The 18,902-nt window shown below is 36.6% G+C and overlaps 1 protein-coding gene and 1 pseudogene across 2 annotated transcripts in view; both read left to right on the top strand.

The window, feature by feature from the left end:
• Positions 1 to 4,991, top strand: part of LOC147283706 (DDT domain-containing protein) — a 10,891-nt gene extending 5,900 nt beyond the window's left edge. For both annotated transcript variants that reach the window (XM_086244780.1, XM_086244779.1), the window contains exons 4-11: positions 1,135 to 1,556; positions 1,645 to 1,720; positions 1,859 to 2,205; positions 2,374 to 2,810; positions 3,232 to 3,367; positions 3,450 to 3,611; positions 3,741 to 3,829; positions 4,398 to 4,991. In XM_086244780.1, the coding sequence (XP_086100906.1) occupies positions 1,135 to 1,556; positions 1,645 to 1,720; positions 1,859 to 2,205; positions 2,374 to 2,810; positions 3,232 to 3,367; positions 3,450 to 3,611; positions 3,741 to 3,829; positions 4,398 to 4,548 (1,820 nt within the window). In that variant the 3' untranslated portion in view covers positions 4,549 to 4,991. The remainder of the gene's footprint in view (positions 1 to 1,134; positions 1,557 to 1,644; positions 1,721 to 1,858; positions 2,206 to 2,373; positions 2,811 to 3,231; positions 3,368 to 3,449; positions 3,612 to 3,740; positions 3,830 to 4,397) is intronic.
• A 7,437-nt stretch (positions 4,992 to 12,428) lies between these two features.
• On the top strand, positions 12,429 to 16,321 carry LOC147283705 (putative glycosyltransferase At5g03795 pseudogene; annotated as a pseudogene).
• Positions 16,322 to 18,902: the final 2,581 nt, after the last annotated feature.

Genomic DNA, 18,902 nt, shown 5'->3' with positions numbered 1-18,902 from the left:
CTAAACCAATAAACTCTAATACCTTTTTATATAAAAAATAATTAAAAATATCCTAAAGGACCTAAACCCTAATATTCTATACGATATCTTAAATAATATAGAGTATAGATTATAAAGTATATAGAATTTACTGTATATATTATAGAGTATAAATAATATATTAATTTTATTTATTCATGATACTAATTTTATTTCATAGTATTTGCCTCCAGCGCGCATTATATTCATCACATATTACATGAAACCTACCATATAATTTGGTTTTTTTCAATGTTTTTTATCAATGTAGTAGATAATATGTTAAATAAACATATTGTGAAGTTTCATTCAAAATTTCCGTATTTTGATAATAATTTCCATCGTTTCCGTCGAATTTTTGTCGAAATTTAAAAATCTTCGAAATTTCCGTCGAAATTTCCATCGAAATTTCCTCGAAACCCGAAATTTTATTCCTTGGTGGTAGCCTTATTATTTGTAAATTAATTTTTTGCATTTGAAATATTCTATTAATAAGTAGTTGAAAATGTTACAAACTATTTAGTGCAATGACATTTTAGTAATCGGACAATTTTTTATTCTGAAAGTTAGTGAGCATTTCAATGGGTAAACCCTTTGATGAGAATGCCTTATTGGGGTTCCTGCCCATTCTGATTCATTTTTATTTTGATTCCCTTCTGATTCCAATTACAAAAACATGTCATAAATGTCCCAGTTTAAGGAAGCTAAGGACTTTAGTAGATAATATTGTTTATGATTTTTGGTTTTGCGGATTTAAAGAATCCTGCATTGGTCTCTTTATGACTTACTAATGATCATTCCACATTGTGGCATGTGGAATATTGGGTCTATTAAACTGAAAAGCCAAGCAGGAGTTCACTGAATATATTGTGCATGATTTGGGAATCCATTTGGATGGTGATGGAGGACATGATAAGTTTTTTGTTAACATGTGGCTTAATCTGTGTTTTTTTTTTTTTCATTCTTTGGGTGCAAGCTTAATCTATGGTTTATGGTTTATGATTGTTGGTTTTCAATCATAGAGTTGCTTATTCTTCTCCAGCTGCTACTGCTTTGTAGTTGCAAGTTGCAACATTCATGCAGTTCCACATAACTATCAACTCGTTGTCCTGGCAGGTATGCTTTCATTGAAAGATCTTGCTGACATGGTAGCTACGAAGTTGCATGAACGCTTGTATGTGGGTGCTGAAATGTATGGAAGGAAAAATGATGGTATGTACCAGTGCAAAATATTGAAGGTTATGGAGGATGGTGTTGGAACAATTAAATACGAGGTAGCTTGGCTTGACAAAAATAAGGAAGTTATGGAAACTTCGATAATTAATGGGGAAGATCTGATACAGAAGAAGCCACTTTTTAGTAGAAATTTTTTGAAATCTTTTATTCGGGAATCTACATACCGAAGTGCTCCTTGGGTACTTCATGAAAAGCTTGCACAAAGTCATGGAATCTCAACAAATGTTCCGGAGAACTTAAGAAGCAAAGTTTCTTTCAAGGATGGATTACTAGTCTGCAGTAAGAGAAGGAAAAATGAAGAGGTAGTCATGGTAACCATATAAATTCAATGTGTGTTTTCATTGATGACTTGATGACATAATCTCCCTGTCTTATATTTATCATATCCAGGAAGCAAAAGATGAACACGGAAAGTGTAAAAGGAAAAAAGCTGATGGTACAGCTACGGAAAGTAACAATGTGGAAGGTAGTGTAAATCTATACTTGGTTACATTCTTGTTTGTGCTAGATCACTGTACATGGGTATTTGCTCTTAAAAGGTTTGCTTGGTTGCAAGTCTAGTAAATTTCATCCATCTTTCAATATTGTTATCTTGAATTTGCAGAAGACGATCAACCAACAGAAGAACCTATCAAATATCCAATTGATGACCTGTTGGTTCAGCCGGATGCAGATGATCCAGTTTTTACAGATCGCCCTTCCCCATCAAGGGACTTTAATGTTCCAATGGAATGTGTTGGTGATCTTTTAATGGTTTGGGATTTTTGTTCGTCTTTTGGTAGGCTGTTACACTTGTGGCCATTCTCTCTCGAAGATTTTGAAAATGCTATCTGCCATAAGAAGGGAAATTTGGTTCTTCTTGTGGAAACTCATTCAGCTCTTCTTCGGTTGCTTATAAAAGACAATGGTGAATATTTTCTAGCTGTACAGAAAAGAAATCGAAAATCAAAGGTTAAACACCCACTTGCAATCTATTATTTAAATTTCTATGTATGCTCTATGATTATCTTTGTCATACAAATGTTTCTTTCTCTTCCCTGTTGTTTCAAGCCCCATATGTTGTTTGGTGTTTGTTCCTTCTAATTTTACCACTTTTTGTTTGTTTTTTTTTTTTTTCAGATTACATTAATCACTTGGACAGAGTATTTGTGCGATTTTTTAGAAATGATGAACATTCCTGAATTGTACACTTACACAGCAACTATCAGGCGGGGCCACTATGGCCTCTTAGATGCTCATGCTAAATTGGGAATCTTCCGAGAATTGGTTAATCATGCACTTGAAACAAGTATTGTTAAGGAAAAATTGGATGAGTTTGTTGAACAGAGGCAGACACTAGGGGCCACAAGAAGGGGGGAAGCATTGGAGGAAGCAAGAAAGAAAAGAGAAGAGAAACAACGTTTGAAAGCTGATTCTGATGCCAATCAAGGAGTGGATTTGGAGGGTGTAGGAAGTGCATCAGAAAATGGTAATCTTACAAAACAGAATGGAGACATAGCAAAGAAAATAAATGGTGAGATCCAGGCATCTAGAGAGGATAATGCAGCGGATAAAAGGTCTTGATGCTATTATCCTTATATATAGAATTTTTTTCTTTAGGGCGGATGCGTCTGCTTTTTCTTTTGCAGATATCCAGCGCCAAGCGCTCAGCAATGTTTTTTTTTTATAACAGTCCTAGGGTTTAGGGTAAGGGTCACCTCATACCCTCCTAAGGGTGTAGAATGAAATTGTGGAGGCTGCATGTTAGGTTTTATCTCTGAGATTTTGGGCTAAAACCTAACATAAAGCCAACAAACCAGTGCCGAGCGCCTGAAGCAAAAATGCACTGCCAAGCGCTCGGCGCCTGGTATTCTTGAAAGAAAATTTTGTGGATTTCCGCCTAAGAGAAAGTGTATATATATATATATATATATATATATTTGATAATGATCTTCCCTTGGTTTCAGATTTGACAATGTTTGTTTTCATTTCTAATAGTGAGAGCAAGCAATTGGACACCGCACCAAAGAAATTGACCAGGAAAAATGTGGAGGATTCATCAGAGAAGGAAGCACTGAAATGGTCAAGGGATGATAGAAAGGAAGTCACGGGAAAGAATAGCATAGAACAGAGGGTTTGATCTATCTCCTTATTCAGTTCTTTTATGTGTCTGTATTTTTGTGTTCTACCTTTTTATGAAACTGCTTACGACACAGAGAGAATATTATGAACGGGAGATTGAGAAGCGGGTTATACGTACCAATTCCTTGGGTAAAGACAGAAATCATAACAGATATTGGTGGTTCCAGCGTGATGGCAGAATATTTGTTGAGAGTTCTGATTCCAAGCAGTGGGGATACTATAGTAGCAATGAAGAGGTATCGAGTGCTTGTCTTATCATATGTGGTTTGCTTTTTATGATTATTATTATTTTTGGGCGAAGTTTGCTTTTCATTATAATTATTTATTGTTAATTTATTTATTTTCCACTTGACATTGCTGAACAGCTTAATTTGTTGATGGGTTCACTGAACTGCAAGGGTGAGAGAGAGAGGGAACTTAAAAAGCAGCTGGAAAAATTCAATAGCAGAATAAGGTTAGTCCTTGATTCATTCTTTCAATTGAGTCTCTGTACAGAAACACAATTTAATTTTCTCTCTCCTTGGAAAAACCTTAAGATTTATGGCCAACATGCAAGCACATACATCTGTGCATGTTATCATGTGCATGCTGGATAGATGTTAGGCAGAGTCAAATCCTGATTTAAGACTGGCGACATAAGGGTTCATTTGATAAGATGGAGCAGCTGATGATTAGGGTCACAATTTTGTGATGACATTTGGTTATGCTCTTGAGATATTTGAGTTATCTAAAGGAGACAGTACCTTGTTTCTGTTAATTCAAATGGACTTGATAAAAGATTTATTGTTAAATGCTCAAATTAGTTGCCACCCTATGATGAAACATTTGTTATTATTCATCTAAAAAGATGGACTCTTGCTAGAATGATGAGTTCTGTCTCTCAGGGAAAAAATATATTTTGAATTTTATCGTGTGACTTGCTTTTATTATTAAGTTGCTGCAATAGCTTAAGATTTCAGTAGAAGCAATTAAGCCATGCATATTTTGTGTTTATCTAAATAGTTTTGCTTCTTATTTGACAGCCTGGAACTCCAGAAGAGATCAAAGGACTTGGCTCAAAAGGTTGCAGTGGAGGAGGCTGTGCTCCGAAGATCTACTCGTGTACGAGCTCCACCAAGGAAAAATCCCGCCAATGCTTTCCTCAGATACACTAACAAGTGGAAGGAAGACTAACTGAGCTTGAGTTTTGTGTTAAGAGGCCAAAGTTCCAATTAATTTAGAATACGAGCTCCCTCACTTCACTACATTTAACATGCATTAGAACAAACGAAAATAGGAATTTTTCATCCGACTCCATTACATTTTTGGTATTTCATTGGTGGGAATCTCTGGAGTGGATTGGGAAAGGAAGTGGTGACAGAAAAGTAGGGAGAGGATTAGGGATGGAACAGTTTTGTTAATATATGTTTATCTCTCTAGCCATTCCTGTAATAGTAGACAAGCATGCATTTGTGCTTGACACTATATTTGTAAATGATCTTGCTTGACATTCTTTCTCATGAAAATTTGAGGCAGAATATGGGGCTCACTTTGTTTTGTAGTGTAATGATTCTTTAATTTATAGGTCATTATTCAGTGATCTTACAAAAAATTAAATAAATCAGAAATTGTAGTTAGCAGGCTAAATTGATCTAAAGATCGGGCTGTAAAGTACTCTGGTATGGAGCATATCAATGAAGAGTTGAGAGTACACTGACCATTCTGGACAGCCCATAGGGAAGCCTAGGCTATAATGCAAATCCAAAAGAATATTGAGAATTTAGATTCTCATATGTAATGCTGGTTGAGGCTTCGAACTTGGGATGGCCTATCTTATATGGCAAGTCAGCATATAAATGGCCTATTCCACAACATTATTATAGAAGGTAGCAATCATTTAATAAAAATTGCCTCGGCCATGTGGACGGTCGAGATCAACCACAACATGCTTTGCCGTAGGTTGGCGTGAATGCGAGCGTGCCACTAATCGGCTCAGAATAGTCGATTAGAAAAAGATAAAATAAAATGCGAAAAATTGAAATGAAATTAAATGCGTCAAATTATATATCTAACTTCTAAAAAATGATTGTGCAATAGGAAAATGAACGGAAAACTATCTAGGTACTTTTCTTGCTTAAATCACCTAGGACTTTGAAAATAAACAACCAAAATGTAACTAAAAGAGTAACATGAATTTAAAAGAGTGCTTAATGAAAAATAGCACTAAAATAAATTCAAATAATAAGAGGTGTCTTGATAAAACCAAAATACAAAGAAATTGCATAAGCATAAGGAAATATAACTAAAAGGGTCTTGAAAAGCTTTGCAAATGAAAATAAAAAGAACTTTGAGAAATAAAAGCCAAGGGGCTGAATTGAGAGCAAAAAGGTTGCTAGAAATTTTGTTGTCTTTTCTTAGATTGTCTTGTAGCTTCTTTTTTATAATGAGTCATTTCCTTTGTTCTCAAGCTTTGTAGCTACGTGTGTGACTGAGAATGACTTGCTTTTAAGAGTATGTAAACAGTTATAAATGAGTTGCTTTGGTAATGGACAAATGTAGATGAGTTGAAAATGAGATAAGAATAACGAGTCACCTTTGAGTCGCAAACATGTTAATGTAGCGGAAGCAATAAAATAAACCCTAAATTCCTCAAAGAGAAATCTAAGGAACGTAGAAGGTTTTCTACGTAAGATAAACTGGAAAGACAGAGTCTTAGAATAATTATCTGATTGATTTCAAAGCTGCAAAGTCCCCTTTCAAGGTTACAAAGGGTCTTACTTAAAGGCCAATTCTATTAGAGACATCCAATAAATGTAAATTATGAATGTAAATTCATAATGCATTAATGGATGTAAATTCATAATGTATCTAATTATAAAACTGACCCTTAGGCTTCATAAAACTAACCCTTAGGCTTCTCTCTTTATTGCCCACTGACCCTTAAGCTTCTCTCTTTATTGCCCACTGACCCTTAAGCTACCCTCTTTATTGCCCAGCCCATTAAATGTACTACATCAGGTTCACCCCCTCTTGAACAGGAAACTCGTCCTCGAGTGGAGCTTATAGGAAAAAAGACTCATCTGGAGGGTGGTATTCGAAGATATCAGAAACGTTGAAGGTGTTGGAGATATTCATATCTTCAGGAAGAGCGACCACATAGGCATTGTCATTAATTTTCCTCACAATTCGAAAAGGTCCATATTTCTTATTCTTCAGTTTGCTGTAAGTACCAACAGGAAACCGGTGCTTTCGAAGATATACCATCACCAAATCATCAACTTCAAAGGTCTTAACCCTCCGATGCTTATCAGCAGCTGCTTTGTATTTCTCATTAGCGTGCTCTAGATTTTGTTTCACCTCCAGGTGAATGGTTTGTACCTGCTCTGCCAATTTTTCTGCTGGAATTTTAGAACCTGGAAGCTGGGGCAAAGGCACCAAATCAAGAGCATGCTTAGGCTTCTTGGTATACACAATTTCAAAAGGAGTTTTACCAGTGGATCTATTAACCATGCAATTATAAGCAAACTCCATTTGAGACAAGGCTAGATCCCACTGTTTTGGTCGTTCCCCACATAGACACCTAAGCATATTGCCAAGAGTCCTATTGGTAACTTCCGTTTGACCATCCGTCTGAGGATGACAGGTACTACTGAATTTTAGAGTAGTGTCAAATTTCTTCCATAAAAACCGCCAGAAATGACTCTGAAACTTCACATCCCTGTCAGAAACAATGGACTTTGGCACCCCATGTAAGCGAACAATCTCTTTGAAGAAGAGATTTGCAACATTAGAAGCATCATCAGTCTTTTTACAAGCTATAAAGTGAGCCATTTTGGAGAATCTGTCCACCACAACAAGAATGGAGTCCTTACCACGTTGAGTGCGTGGTAAACCCAACACAAAATCCATGGAGACATCTTCCCAAATATTTTCAGGGATAGGCAGTGGGGTGTACATTCCAGTATTCTGTGCTTGTCCCTTAGCTGATTGGCAGATGGGACACTTCATCACAAATCGCCCCACATCACGTTTAAGTTGTGGCCAATAGTACCTTTCCTCCACCAGAGCAATAGTCTTATCCTTACCAAGATGTCCTCCTAACCCCCCACTGTGCAGTTCTTTAAGAATTTGCTCCCTCAAGGATGACCGAGGGATGCAAAGTTGATTTCCTTTAAACAAATAGCCCTCCTGAATGTGAAAGTCGCCAATAGGCCGATTAGAATGACATTCTTCCCAAATCTGCATGAAGTCTTCATCTGTCACATACAGCTCTTTCAAACATTCAAACCCAATAATCTCCACACGTAAAACTGATAACAAAGTAGCCCTCCGACTAAGTGCATCAGCAACCTTGTTTTGTGCTCCAGACTTGTGTCTTAACAGAAAGTTGAATTTCTGTAAAAATGTAATCCACCGAATGTGCATTGGTTTTACTGTCTTCTGATTGTTGAGATGTTTCAAGGCTTGGTGGTCACTATAAAGTACAAATTCTTTATGCATTAAATAGTGCTCCCAATGTTTGAGAGCTCTAAAAACAGCATAGAACTCCAGCTCATATGTAGTCCACTGTTGTCTAGCTTCTCCCATCTTCTCACTCATAAATTCGATGGGTCTACCTTCTTGAGATAAAACAGCCCCCACTCCTTTAGCTAAGGCGTCGCACTCTACCACAAAGAGTTTAGAGAAATCTGGAAGTGCAAGGACTGGTGCTGTACAAAGCTTCTCCTTAATCAAGGCGAAGCTAGCATCCTGTTCTGATTCCCATTTAAATTTACCTTTCTTCAACACATCAGTAATGGGAGCTGTAATGATGCTGAAATTTTTTATGAAACGTCGATAAAATGTTGCCAACCCTTGAAAACTACGAACATCACTCACTGTTTTAGGTGTAGGCCACTTTCGTATAGCTTGAACTTTGTCTTCATCAACTGTAATGCCATCAGCTCCCACAACGAAACCCAGAAACAGCAAGCTTGATAGCATGAAGCTGCACTTCTTTAAGTTCATGTACAACTTATTTTCCCTCAAAACATTCATGACAGATCTCAGATGTTCCATATGTTCAGTTTCAGTGCGACTATAAATCAAAATATCATCGAAATACACCACTAAAAACTTGTTCAGGAAAGGTTTCAGTATCTGATTCATAAATCTCATGAAGGTGCTGGGAGCATTGGATAACCCGAATGGCATTACAAGCCACTCATAAAGGCCTTCTTTTGTTTTGAAAGCCGTTTTCCATTCATCTCCAGGTCGAACGCGAATTTGATGATAACCACTGCGTAGATCAATCTTGGAGAAAACTTGTGCACCGTTCAACTGATCAAGCATGTCTTCCAATCTGGGAATTGGGAAGCTATACTTCACAGTAATTTTGTTGATTGCACGACTGTCTATGCACATCCTCCAGCTACCATCTTTCTTAGGTACTAACAAGGAAGGTACTGCACAAGGACTTAAACTTTCTTGAATCAGTCCCTTCTTCAACAAATCTTCAACTTGATTTTGTAGAATCTGATGCTCTTTAGGGCTCATACGATAATGTGGCAAGTTAGGCAAGCTAGCCCCCGGAAAAAGGTCAATCTGATGCTGAATTTCACGCATAGGTGGTAAGCCTTTAGGAAGTTTTTCTGGAATAAGGTCATGAAACTCTGATAACAATGGCTGCAATAAATCTGGTACTGTAGTAGGTCCGGCGACCTCATTCTTGACTAGCAAAGCCATTCCTCCCTTTGTTTCAGCAAGATATCCTTCAAACTCCTCCTTCCCAACAGCAAGGAACAAGTTTCCCTCATCTTTAGAAGGTTTGGGAATACTAATTTGTCTTTTAAGGGGCAGTAATACAATCTTCTTGCTGTACCAAGAGAACTCATACACATTATCCCGACCCTTGTGAGTAGTATTAATATCATACTGCCATGGTCGCCCCAATAATACATGACAAGCATCCATATCAATGACATCACAAGTAATTTCATCTTTGTAACTCTTACCAATAGATAGCGGAACTTTACAGATCTCTGCAACTCGTGCCTCTGCCCCCTTCTTTATCCAGCTCATCTTGTAAGGGGAAGGGTGTTTTTCAGTCTTTAGCTGCAATTTCTTCACCAAAGCCTTTGAAACCAGATTCTCCACACTACCACTATCAATTATCACATCACACACCTTCTGTTGAATAGTGCAACAAATGCGAAAAAGGTTGTGGCGTTCATAATGGTCCTCCTGTTTTGGAGCCAACAATGATCGCCTCACAATACAATTGATTCGATCCCCCTCATCTCCAGCTGTATATTCGACCTCCTCTTCTTTATCTTGTTGTTCATCATTTTCGACTTCTTCTCCATCCACCATTCCTACTCTTGGTCTTCGAGGACACTTATGTGAGCGATGACCTTGTTGGCTGCATCTAAAACAAATATCCAGCGAGGGTTTTGAATATGGATTTCCAGAATTACGCCTATTTGTATTTGACTTAGATTGCTGACCTGCTTCATTTTCTTTTGCAGCCCTTTCATGAGGTTGATTAACAACTTGCTGTTTGTCTTTGTCTGGTTTCATCTCTTGAAAAGCCTTGTTGCTAAACTGAGTTCTAAACCCTGCTTGTGGCCTTGAACCAGATCTAGTTTGAAATTCAACTTTATTGGCCATATTTACAGCTTCAGACATAGAATAAATGTCACGTAGGCTCAATACATCACGAATTTCTGGTCTTAACCCATCAATAAATTTAGCCACTTGCTGATCTTCTGATTCGGGGAGGTTGATTCTAGACCCCAATCTGTAAAATTCCTCAGCATAATCATTGACAGTTCTTCTTTCTTGACGACATGACTGATATTGTCGATAAAGGGTCTGCTCATAGTCTGGTGGTAAAAATCTAGCCCTTAGAAGTTGCTTCATCCTCCTCCAAGAGTTTATGTGTTGTTTCCCCTCCAATCTTCTATTGTTTTGCACCTGATGCCACCAAGCAGCAGCTCCTCCCTTCAACCTGTAAGCCACATATTTGACCTTCCTATCTTCTGGAATCTCCATGTATTCAAAGAAATGCTCCACACCAGAAATCCAGTCAAGGAAATCTTCAATGTGCAGGCGTCCATCATAACTAGGAAGCTCAATCTTCATTTTAAAGGCTGGATTTTCTCTAGCTTCAAAACCATGCTGCCCAGGCCCCCGCCTTTGTTGATGTCGCATATATCCACGTTGTCCGAAACCTCCTCTTTGACGATTTCGATCAAACCCCCCATCAAAACCTCGAGTTCCTCCATGGTCAAACCCATGGTCAAATTCTTGATCAAAATCATCAAACCCTTGCGGGTTTTGATGACCTGTAACTCGGCCAAACCCTTCAAACGGATTTTCTTCATTGCTGGAGTACCCATCTAAGCCTTCAAATCCTTGACGCAATCCATCGGAAGTTCTACCAATCTGAACACCTCGCGGGGATTGGTTCCCTATGCCTCTAACCTCCAGCCGACCAATTGAAGATCGTATCTCCTTAAGGGCTTTGGTTTGAATTTCCAACAATTGCTCCATTCTTCCTAAACGTTGATCATGAATTTGAATGGCTGCCTGTAATACTGGAACTCTAGGATCTGCGTCCTCAGAGTGGTTGCTACCTCCTCCATTATGCGCCATCAAGCCAGAAGAGTCAAGGCTCTGATACCACCTAATGTAGCGGAAGCAATAAAATAAACCCTAAATTCCTCAAAGAGAAATCTAAGGAACGTAGAAGGTTTTCTACGTAAGATAAACTGGAAAGACAGAGTCTTAGAATAATTATCTGATTGATTTCAAAGCTGCAAAGTCCCCTTTCAAGGTTACAAAGGGTCTTACTTAAAGGCCAATTCTATTAGAGACATCCAATAAATGTAAATTATGAATGTAAATTCATAATGCATTAATGGATGTAAATTCATAATGTATCTAATTATAAAACTGACCCTTAGGCTTCATAAAACTAACCCTTAGGCTTCTCTCTTTATTGCCCACTGACCCTTAAGCTTCTCTCTTTATTGCCCACTGACCCTTAAGCTACCCTCTTTATTGCCCAGCCCATTAAATGTACTACATCACATGTCCAGCTGAAAGGCTTTACTATATGGTGGGCCGAAGATACACCTAGAGCTTAAAATTTCTTTAGCTACACTACTCTCGGCAGAGAACCACAGTGCCAAAAACATTACTCAGGCATGCAAGACGCACCATTGTTTTTGTCTCATTCTCCACTTGCTAATCAAAAGCTACACCCATTTATCTCATGCCAATGTCACCTAGCAAACCCCTGTTCACTACACTTGGTGTTCCTTTAAAAGAATAAACATGGGTGTTAAATGGGTACAAACAATAAGATTTGACCTATTTTCCTTTTACGGTCCAAAAATTTTATCTATTGATTTGGACATGAAAAGAAACAAGTCAGAATATGATATACTGAGAAAGGAAATTTCGTTTTGGAAAAGGTGACATTTCAATAAACGTGAGCTCGAGACTTATAAGAAAAGTTAGGGGTGAGCCAAAATTAGAGACAACCCCCATTTGACCTTTACATAGGGATGGCAAAATTCTCCAACCCAGAAAATTCCCGTGGGGACCCGCCCCGATTAAGCGAGTATGGTAATACCATCTCCGTTTTCGCCCCGTCCCATATATCCGTTTAATAAAAATATTATATTATATTATATAATTATATTTTAATTTATTTTCTTAATTTTTGTTGCATGTTTTTAAAATTTAATAGTGTTTTCTTTATGATTTAATGTTATTGTAATATAATATGATGAATTTTAATGTATTTCATCGATTATATTATATATTTATATTAATTTGGTATGTTATTAATAAAAAAATTATTTTTTAAAAAAGAATAAGGGCCCCGAATACCCCCGATGGGGACCCAATTACCTGGCGGGGCAGGTATGGTATTGGCAAACCCGCTCTGTTGCCATTCCTACGACTTTCTATTTAAGGTCACTATCAATTATGACTAGGGGTGTGTAAAAATACCGAAAAATCGAATTTTGAACCGAACCAAACCGATCGGATCAATTTGGTCACAACCATAACGAGCTGTCATTGACTACATCAATGTCATTGCTCACAACCATCCTTATGGAACCGAAAGCCTTGGGGCAGACCATGCCATGCTTTCATGTCGTGATTGGGTAACTATGCAATTCTAACCCCTTCAAATTATGACATATGGAGATTTGAATTTCAAACAATGTGTTATTATAATGTCAGAATTTTACTTGTTATGAAATAAATAATTCTTAAGATAGACCATATATGAATCAGTGAAATACTGACACATCATTTAGAATTCAAATTTGATTATAAACACAAAGTATGCCTTGAAAAAAGAAAAATTAGTAGAAAATTATGGATGTCTCTGTAGCTTGCTATATCTATTGCACATGCCTGCTAGAAATTGTGGATCAAATATTACAATTGTTTCACATCAATTGAGTCGCAATTCATAATTGGGTTTACTAAGTAAAATATCTCCATAAGTTACACGTAAGCCTTTTTGAGATAAAACTCTATGTTGTAGCTCTTCCAAATGGTGAAGTTAAAGATAAAGGTGCAAATGTGCAATATGAGAGTCTGAAAAAGAGTTAATTACACTTATACTCCTTGAGATTTATTGCCTTTTCACATATATACCTGAGGTTTCAACAATTACACATACACTCTCTGAAGTTTTAAAACTGTAATTTTTGAAACCTCAGGGAGTGTACGTGCCCCCAACCATACTTACACAGTTACACCACATCTTGAGTCCTGACAACTCGTAGCTCTTTTGAAATTGTATATAGGAATAGGACCACTTGTTTTGTGGCTTAGAGACAACTGTATATTTTCTTCTTGATAAATAGGCAATTCAATAATCCAATGAAAAACTTCATATATTACAAGGCAGCTGGATGCATATGCTTGCTTTTCAGCTTGCTAATTTAGGGGCTAGTTATAACTAATTAAAACTTACCATAAGTCCTTAATTAATATATCCAATTTGTAGAATATTGAAATGTTTTTATTTAATACTTATGGCCAAAACTTACAAAGATGTGTTAAATTGAATATATAATGGTGCCTCAGAAATTTGAAAATTATTGTTGATCGAACTTCATAATTTAATAACCATCTTTACAACTTGCTTCAAACAATGTTAAAGAGAATAATTCTATGGTAGGCAGACGTATACAAACATATTTTTAATTTTTTTTTGGTTACAACATATTTTTTATTTCTTTTAGTTACAATATTTTTTAAATTTTTGAATGGAGACAAATTTATTTTTTCAAATTAGAGTATAAATTTGTAAATTGTTAAATTATTTGTATGTCATATAATACCTGTATTATATTTTATAAAAAAAATATATTTGTCAAGTTAACATGTAAACCAAAATTTACTAAAGAGATCACATTTTTGGACAATATTAATAAACCACATTATATATATAGTAGGTAGTACCGCAGTAGTAGATAATGTGTCAACATAAAGTGAAGTGTAATATGGTTTATGCCTAAAACTGTTAAGGATTTATTTTTGTTCAACATGATGGAGCATTACTATCTGATGATGTGACATGTGTCATTTATTTGATAATAATAATGATCACCACCGTGTTTTTGTGGTAAAAAAAAATGGACTCAAATGTTAATTGCCCTACCATTACTCTTATACATTCTATTTTTGAGTTTTTGTGGTGTCAATTTCACTTGCCTTTTTGTTAATTGTCAGGTGTTAAATTGGAAACACGCAAAACATGACATTCAATTCCTCTCACGATCTCACCCAAACTTCTTTACTCATATTTTGTAATCTCCATTCTCCCACACGTTTATTGAGAGAGTCTTGGGTGGGGCTGGAATGCCACTCACCTAATGAGACTCCCATTTATATTTTGACACATGTCAAGTTTTTATCCAGCTGGACCCCTGCCTTCCTATCTCTCGTTCTCTTCAATACCGGCCACCACCCAACACACCCCAACACCACCCAGGCAGCCATGAATGCTCTTGCAGCCACCAACCGCAACTTTCACCATGCAACTCGCATTCTTGGGCTGGATTCTAAGCTTGAGAAAAGCCTTTAGATTCCTTTCAGGGAAATCAAAGTAATTGTCATTTGCTCATTCTATAAATTATTCTTTGATTTTCCTTCATTGTTTTTTTTTTTTTCCTGTTGGGTTTTTATGCGTTTGATTTTGCATATTGAGTGTACTATTCCAAAAGACAATGACACTCTGGTTTCCTATGTTGGATTTAGAATCCAACATGACAATGCTCGTGGGCCAATGAAAGGAGGAACTCGTTGACAGTGACCATCCCATCCCCGGCCTGCCCTGACCAGCCCCATCCCCGCCTCACGCAGCCCCATCTCGGCCTGCCCCCACCCAGATCGGAGAGAGTGAGTGAGCAAAGAGAGAAAGGGAGAGAAGAGAGATCGGAGAGTGAGTGAGCAGAAAGAGAAAGAGAGAGGAGAGGAGAGATAGGAAAATGGAGAGAGGAGAGAGAGGGGAGGTTGTTGTCGGGGAGCCGGAGAAGTTCACGGCAGCTGGATAAAAAAAATTACAGAGAGAAAAAGCAGGGAAACGGAAGAAGGCAGAGAAGTTTGGGTCCAGCTGGATTAAAAAAATGACAGATGTCAAAATGTAAATGGCAGTCTCATTAGGTGAGTGGCATTCCAGCCCCACCCAAGACTTTCACCACGTTTATTCTATGCATTTACTTAAAATAGACATGACAAGTCATACAAATATTTTGTTGTCTGGAAGTCGTACAGATATTTATTAACATCTTCCCAAGAAAATGCAATGTCTTAATTGTCCAACATCATTCGTGCCTCAATTATTTGTTCCTTTTTCTGAAAAATATCATAATTATCATTTATGTTTTTCATGATTTTTAAGCTTTATCTGTCCTCTTGCAATTATTTATTCGAAGTATATTGATTATTTATTCTCTCTACTATAACCATTTTGGCATACTTATGATGATGGTTGCAAGTTGCAACATGCGACTCCTTTTTTCATGTCCTGTCTATTTCATATTGTCTTTCATGCATAGTGGGCTCAGTGGCTGTTGCCCTTCCCACACATCCAATAGGCAATACCATTTCAATTTTCAACTAAAACTTATGGACATAATTTGAGGAGATTGTTTATATTTTATTTTGTTATTACAAGATAAATACATTAAGTAATCAACACCTTGAAATATACGGATCAATGGGTTGATTAATTTTACAGGGGCCAACTACATCTTCGTTTGTCCCCCATTTCTTCCACAAGTCCATTAGAGTTTTGTGCAATGCCAATACTTCCGAAGGATTCAATCCATCTAAAGATGCGTTATTTCCAGAAATTAATCTTCGAACTGGGGAAATGTCGGGTCTCGGGTCGGGTCTCAGGAGTCAGTCCCCATCGACCCGATCCGTTCTAGCTTTCTTCACAGGACGTCTACATGGACACATCAGGTACTTCCATCTGAATGAATGGAAAGAAAAAGACCAAGATGTGCAAGTGTATGAACAACTCCCTAAAGGAGTGTCCAATGAGCAAATGTTGAAGAAGAGCAAGTTTTGCTTGTGCGGTTGTGCCCTAGTGGATATGAAGTGGCAAGTCCTAGAGTGGTGGAAGCACTCTATGCTGAGTGCGTGCCAGTGTTGATTTCAGATGGGTATGCTCCTCCTTTCAATGATGTTTTGAATTGGAAGTCATTTTCTGTGCAAGCGGATGTGAAGAATATACTGAACATCAAGAACGTATTGATGGGGATATCTCATAGAGAGTACCTAAGAATGCAAAGGAGCTAGAGCGAAACAAGTGCAAAGGAACTTTTTGGTGAATGGACCTCCCAAGAGATATGATGTTTTCCACATGATTATTCACTCTATTTGGCTTGGGAGGTTAAACATTCACATTCAAGATTGTCACACCACAATTCTGAATAAAATCTAATATCTCAGAGTGAAGCGCGACTTACGTCCTAATTGCAGACTAATAAAATTATTTTTAAAATTAAGACGTGAAAAGAAAAGAAAATAATTGAATAAACTAAGTAAAGTGAATATGAAAATAGACTTTATTTAGCAAACCATTGTTCCAAGAGTATCATAACAGATGTTCATTTTCATATATATTACAATTTATTGATAAACAAACAAAACATAATACTCTAGCAAATTCTCTAAATTTCCCTTAGATATTCCACACCATCGGCCATATTTTCGTCACCTACACAATTTATTAGGGTGTGAGCTTTTAAGGCTTAGTAGGGTATAATGATCCCTCATGACCAATTATCACATTTAATCAACGTCTCAGTAAAAGAAAAGAAAACAGATAATGATTACAATTATATGCAATAAAAATGTGTATATTCACTCCTTAACTATTCTCGTTGACACATACCCAAGACAAACAGGCCTACACGTCCCATACCGTGCATTCATTCCACTGTGGCCCCAAATGTCTCATGTATGAGTCAACACTCGTCCGTCCCTTAAGTCCAAATATTTTGAATATTATTAATTTCACTTTTCCTTCAACAATTCTTCCACAAATCATGAGATCACCAGGTACATCTCTCTTTCTCCATGGTGTCTTTAATAAATCACGAGACCACCAAGTTCATCTCCTTCTTTTCTTGGTGTCTCAATTAATCATTTTTTAGTACTGTTCAAATCCACACTTTCCTTATGCATTTATGATTATGCATGTAAAGATAAACATTAATGCATGTGTAAAGAAATTAAATTGTACATTAATGATAATTCAACCTTACGCAATTTGAGTGTATCACAGACTTAGGAAATTTCACAGTGCACACACAAGATTAATTTATTCACAAATATAATGAACTTGATACATTTAATAAAGAAATACCATCACAAGTAATAAAAATAAACTATCACAAGAAAATAAATCACACAACATGACACAAGGATTAATTGTAATATAGTCCAATCATTGGGGAAATAGAGACCCTACCTTAATTTCTAGAACATGGGTTCCTTCTTGGTCCGTTCCTTTGTGTTCGGGTCTAAAAAAGTTAAAAAAGTATAGTTTAGATATAAATTAATTAAATTTAAATTTATTTCACTCTCTTTTTAAGGAGAGTGTAACTCACACTCTAACTTAGAGGTGTCGGATTAACGCGAAACTTGTATCAATGGACTCGTATCGAAAAATAGAATTGGAAGGGTGAAAATTGGGCGAAAACGGTCGCCGAAAACAACCGCACGCGCCACCACGCGCCGGCGGTTCGAATGGGGGTGGCTGGCTGGTCATTGTTCATCATCTCTTCAAAACAGCCCCTATTTTCCAAAAATTTCAGTTTTTTTATCTCATTTTTTACTCGACTTTTAACCTATCAAATCTTCACCAAATTAAGCAAACTTATACTTGTTTTAAAGTTCTGCATCACCTCTTTACAACCATATAAAGAATATGAAAAACGGATGGTTAAAACTCAAGTTATAAGGCCCAAAAGAAGGTCATACGAAAACGCGAATTTTCTGGAAAAATTTCCAGATTTTTCATTTTTCTTTGTTTTTCATTTTCTTTTGTTTTCAACTCTCAAAACATGTTCCTATGGCTATAATAAGGTTATATGTGACCTACTTTTAGCTTTACAATATTAAACAAAGAGGTAAAAACAAAATTTAAAAATAAAGTTTCAAAAGAAAATTGCTAAGAACACCCATAGTTCCTTGAGCTCACCTTTCTTCCTATCCTTTGGAGTTAAAAAGAGGCTAAAACTTGTGATTCCTACAGTAAAAAGAAAAACCACAGAGACTAAAAGATGTTAGTTCAACTGTTTAAGCAAAGTCTAAACTAAGAAGGATGAAGTTTAACTTTGAACTCTAACCTTCTCAAGTTTCTTCCCTCCCCTTTCTGTCCCTTTCTCCAGTTCACTCACTCACTCACTCACTCTCTCTCTCTCTCTCTCTCTCTCTCTCTCTCTCTCTCTCTCTCTCTCTCTCTCTCTCTCTTTCTCTTTCTCTCTTTCTCTGTTTCTTTTTTTTCGTTGCTTCCTTAAGTGTGAGCTCTTCACACCACATCCCTTTATTTATAAGCCAACCTCTTGGTTGGAGTAACTAATTGTTGGCTCAAATTTGGTTATGTTAATTGGCTCTCATCATTGCCTAGAGGTGACTCATCCCTCTAAGAAGAATCAAAACCATTGATCAAAGCTTATGTATATGTAATTAAGGGAATGGATGTTGGTATTATATTCAAAATCCATTCAATCTTTTTTTTTTTTTTTTTTAAGTTGGGCTTTTAATCTTTTGCAAAAAAATTGGGCTAAAGCCCAAACTTAGAAATTTAACCCAATTTTAAAGTCCATAAATATTATTATTATTATTAGTTTTTTTTTTTTTTTAACATTTCAAAGATTATTTGACCTAATTTGATCATCCCATTATATCATTGGTCATCAATCAAGGGCCATATGTAGAAACACTTAGTACTATTAACTCCTTCCAAATAAGAGATATTTGACTCTCCTAATGTAGGAATACATTAGCTTTAGCAA

The sequence above is a fragment of the Dryas octopetala genome, chromosome 5 (genome assembly GCF_963921425.1).
Source record: "Dryas octopetala chromosome 5, drDryOcto1.1, whole genome shotgun sequence".
Lineage (NCBI taxonomy): Eukaryota > Viridiplantae > Streptophyta > Magnoliopsida > Rosales > Rosaceae > Dryas > Dryas octopetala.
Note: the sequence above shows the minus strand (reverse complement) of the source record. Positions and strands in the feature narration are given on the sequence as shown.